The sequence below is a fragment of the Crocodylus porosus genome, unplaced genomic scaffold (assembly GCF_001723895.1).
Source record: "Crocodylus porosus isolate Cpor-Errol unplaced genomic scaffold, CroPor_comp1, whole genome shotgun sequence".
Classification (NCBI taxonomy): Eukaryota; Metazoa; Chordata; order Crocodylia; family Crocodylidae; genus Crocodylus; species Crocodylus porosus.
The window spans coordinates 66,360,957-66,364,983 of NW_017728948.1; the positions used below are offsets into that span (position 1 = coordinate 66,360,957).

At 44.4% G+C, this 4,027-nt stretch overlaps 1 protein-coding gene across 1 annotated transcript in view; it reads left to right on the plus strand.

The window, feature by feature from the left end:
- The window catches only part of LOC109321865 (alcohol dehydrogenase 1-like), a 12,559-nt gene extending 8,863 nt beyond the window's left edge, over positions 1-3,696 (plus strand). The window contains exons 4-7 of the mRNA XM_019552628.1: positions 7-227; positions 1,168-1,303; positions 2,226-2,364; positions 2,956-3,696. Coding sequence (XP_019408173.1) covers positions 7-227; positions 1,168-1,303; positions 2,226-2,364; positions 2,956-2,980 — 521 coding nt within the window. The 3' untranslated portion in view covers positions 2,981-3,696. The remainder of the gene's footprint in view (positions 1-6; positions 228-1,167; positions 1,304-2,225; positions 2,365-2,955) is intronic.
- The last annotated feature ends 331 nt before the right edge of the window (positions 3,697-4,027 follow it).

Below are 4,027 nucleotides of genomic sequence, written 5' to 3' on the forward strand. Positions count from 1 at the left end.
TGGGAGGAGTTGGGCTCTCTGTTGTCATTGGCTGTAAAACAGCCGGAGCTTCCCGAATCATTGGGATTGACATCAACAAGGATAAATTTACCAAGGCCAAAGAGGTGGGAGCAACCGAGTGCATCAGGCCACGGGATTTCAGGCAGCCCATTCAGGAGGTGCTGACTGAGATGACTGCTGGTGGTGTGGACTATTCCTTTGAAGCTGTTGGGGATGTAGATACTATGGTACGTAAATTGTTAGTACACATTCCCTCTGCTCATCAGTAGCCTGATATTAATTTAAACCTTAATGTAGTGTTCTGTCTGGTGGCTGGACTTGCTATGCATGTATTCTACAAAATATTAGGGGCATGTCCAGATGAGTGCGGTTGTGCGGTACGTGGCACTGCAAACACATTTCCAGCACCCCATACTGCACAGGTCAGAGCTCTCTGCACTGAAAGAACATGCTGCCTGAGCATGCGCTGCCCCATTTTTTTTCCCACTTTTTTTTGAGCCCTGAATATCCACACGCCACCCCCCGCTCATTGTCCAGCTGCTCACCACCCCCGACCCCCCACTTCTCCTCCGGCTGTGCCGTATTCCATCATTATGGAATGGAAAAGGCAATGGGTCAAAAAAACTGCAGAAAAAACCCCTAAGCAACGCACGCTCGAGCCGCATTCACTGCTAAAAAGTGGAGCTGGGCTGCTTGGACCCTGGCTGCAGCTGCCAGCCAGACTCTGCCTGGCAGAATCACCAAAACTGCATCTCCAGGAGGCCCCCAGGACCCCAGGTAAGGCTGCTGGGGCCAACACAGTACTGGCCTATGCCTACCCAGGGCAACTGGCCATGCACCAAAGTGCATCCCTGGTATCCCTGGGAAACCAAACATCCATGCACATCTGGACACAACCAAGGAATCCATATGTTTTTCGGGCAACTTACATGCTAGCTTCCAACAACAGCTCTCAGAACAAAGACTAAAACTTCCATGGCTTATTCAAAGAAGCCTGTTTTCCTGCTGTGTAAATAATAAGGGATGCATAACTGGATTGAATGTATTTTTAAAACGGATATAAAAAATCTTGGATTTCAGCCATACCAAATAGTACAGAGAGGAGGTTTTATTTCCTACACTTATCTTTTCCTCTTTGTGATTTTTCTTATGTGCTTTTTTGATCAGATGGCTGCCTTGGCATCTTGCCACATGGGTTCTGGTACCTGTGTGGTGATTGGGGTACCTGCTTTAGGATCTCAGCTATCGTTTGATCCGACGTTGCTGTTAACTGGACGTACCTGGAAAGGGAGCATTCTTGGAGGTATAGAAATAATGAAAAGTGAATGATGTTTACAGCTTTCACAAATAACCATCCCCATTAACCAAAACCTGGCATTTTCAATCTTGCTATCTCATTGCTGTATTCCAGGGGTTGTCAACTGGGGGTACACATACTCCCCAGGGGTACTTTGAAAGGTCCCAGTGGGTATGCAAGGTCAGGCAGAGACAGAGCACTGCCACCCCATGGCACGGCCTCACAGGAGCAAGGCCAGGGTGGGGCGAAAGCAACAGCGCCCTTCTGTGGGCTATACAGGCACCGCACTGCCACACTCCTGCCACTCGTCACCCTCCCCCATTCCTTGTCCAGCAACTCGCCACCCCCCGCTCATTGTCTGGCTGCTCACCACCCCCCTATCCGCCACTAGTCATCTGGCCGTGCACTACCTCCCCGCCCTCTTGCCATCCAGCCGTGCCATATTCCATCATCCTGGAATGGAAAATGCAATGATCCTTATGTCACCACCAAAGTAGAGTGTAAAAGTCAAACAGTTGTAAATATATGTTATGTGTGAATTTGGATTTGTATATAAATTTGAAAAAATATTATTATTTTGTATTGGTCTGATAGTGTATGATTTATACTGTGAAACCTTGTGAAGGAACAGATTTCATTGTGCTACTATACAACAAAGAAGTAATGGTGCCAGATGGTATATGACAGGTACCCCAAACAGGCAAGGTGACAAGCATACAAGTTATGTAGCTCTAGTGACTGGACCTGTGCATGCAGATAACTCCTCAGTGCATGTCCAAGTCCTAATGGAAGTATTAAGTGCCTTTGTAGAGCTAGCCTGCCCAATGAGCTATACCAGACTCAGTGCCTTGAATCTTCACTGTACTTAAGCATTACTTATTCACAGTGATTTATTTGATTAATTGTGCGTGGCTTTTATTTTATCCAGGCTGGAAGACAAAGGATTCTATCCCTAAGCTGGTTTCTGGTTACATGGAGAAGAAATTTAATCCAGATGTATTAATAACCCACACATTGCCTTTTGAAAAAATCAGTGAAGGCTTTGAATTGTTATGTGCAGGAAAGAGGTGAGATTTGGAATTACTAATATTTCATATAACAAACATAACTTTCATGTAAAACATAGTGCTGTTCAACATGCTGCTAAATGTTTTTAAAAGACCCAGGCAACAGTAAAGTGACATTATAGGATTTCGTCTTACATCAAGGTGCAAAAGCATATTGGCAGTAGTGTACTGTAATTTGAATTTGTAATCAGAAAGTGAAATCCTCCAATTTGTGCCAAGTAGCATTTCTGTTGCGTGTGATATTTCATTGATACTAACAAAGATTCATGAAATCAGAATATCTCATTTCAGTACTGGGAAAATATGGTAACAGAGACTGCATAAAGAGGATATAAAAAAGAGTCAGTGACAAGAACACAATAGAAAAGGAAAAATATAAAAATTGTGGTGGAAGAGATGAGGGAGGAGGATACAGTGGTATATGCTTCTGAACAATTTTCATCAGCAGCATTTGTGTTCATGGCTGACCAGAGCTGGTTTAGGAATATGTTTTACAACAAGGAAGATGGGGTCAAAAACAAATCAAATATGTATCTGCGCATCCAAACGTATAATTTTGTTGTTTGTAACTACTTTCATTTCACATTTCAGTATTCGCAGCATCCTGTACTTCTAAGATTGAAAACAGTGGTGTGCCTGGATGTGAGTACCTCAGCACTTCTTGTCCAGAATCTTTTCTTCAGTGACTTCTTTTTATGCGATTGCTTCCTAAAGAAAGCTGTGAGAGTCCTTGGTCCTAGCATGACCTGGGAAAAAAAATGAAAAGATGTCGTTTAATAAAGAAGCAGCCCTATTCACAAAGAATGCTTTGAAAGGAAACTTAAAGGCAGGTGAGAGAGCTATATGGGAGAAAAGTAGATCTACATGTTGAAAAGATGTAGATTAAGTTGGTCACCTCACTGGTAAATAGGCTTCCTTTACCCCACTCCATTGCTACATCTCCTTACTTGCAGCTTTCTCTTGCTTATACATATGACAATTAGGATAATCTCAGTTAATCTCAAATATCTTGGAAAGTAGCCTGCATCCAGCCTTCCACATGGTAGCCCTGCCAGCACAACACTCCACTCTGCTCCTGCAGCCCTTCCTGCTCCCATTCCCATCTCACCACAGTTTGCAAAAAGCATCTCAGCCCTGATCCCGCAAGCTTTTAAGGTAGCACAGAAGTGGAGGGATCTGGTAAATTCAGAGATGGCTTTCTTTGTAAACAGTGGGTTGGGGTAGGAAGGGGGTGGGGGCATGTGGTCGCAAAACAGAAAAGATTACGTTATTCATTTAGAGAAGTGATTTTTGACAGTGTCAAATGGGAGTGACAGAGGGAGATAGAAGAAGCTCCCAAAATATTTGTGTGGGGCAAAATAACCCTGTCTGGCTCCTCCTGGATCTGCAGCCAGGAGGAACTAGAGCCTGGGTCCAGCACCTGTGCTATTCCCAGCAGTATAAAAAGCTGCCCTGTCCTGGCACCATCCATACAAAAAGCTGCCCTGGCAAGTAGCTCAGGGCCACTCGCTCTCCAGAGCTTCTGGGGCTCGGCCACTTTGTACCTGGGGACACTACCCCTTGTGCCAGATGGACTGTTGCCACAGCATCCCAAATCCATTTTTAAAAATACCCCAAAATCCATGTTTTTCCACAGTTAACACAAAAGACCACTCTATATATA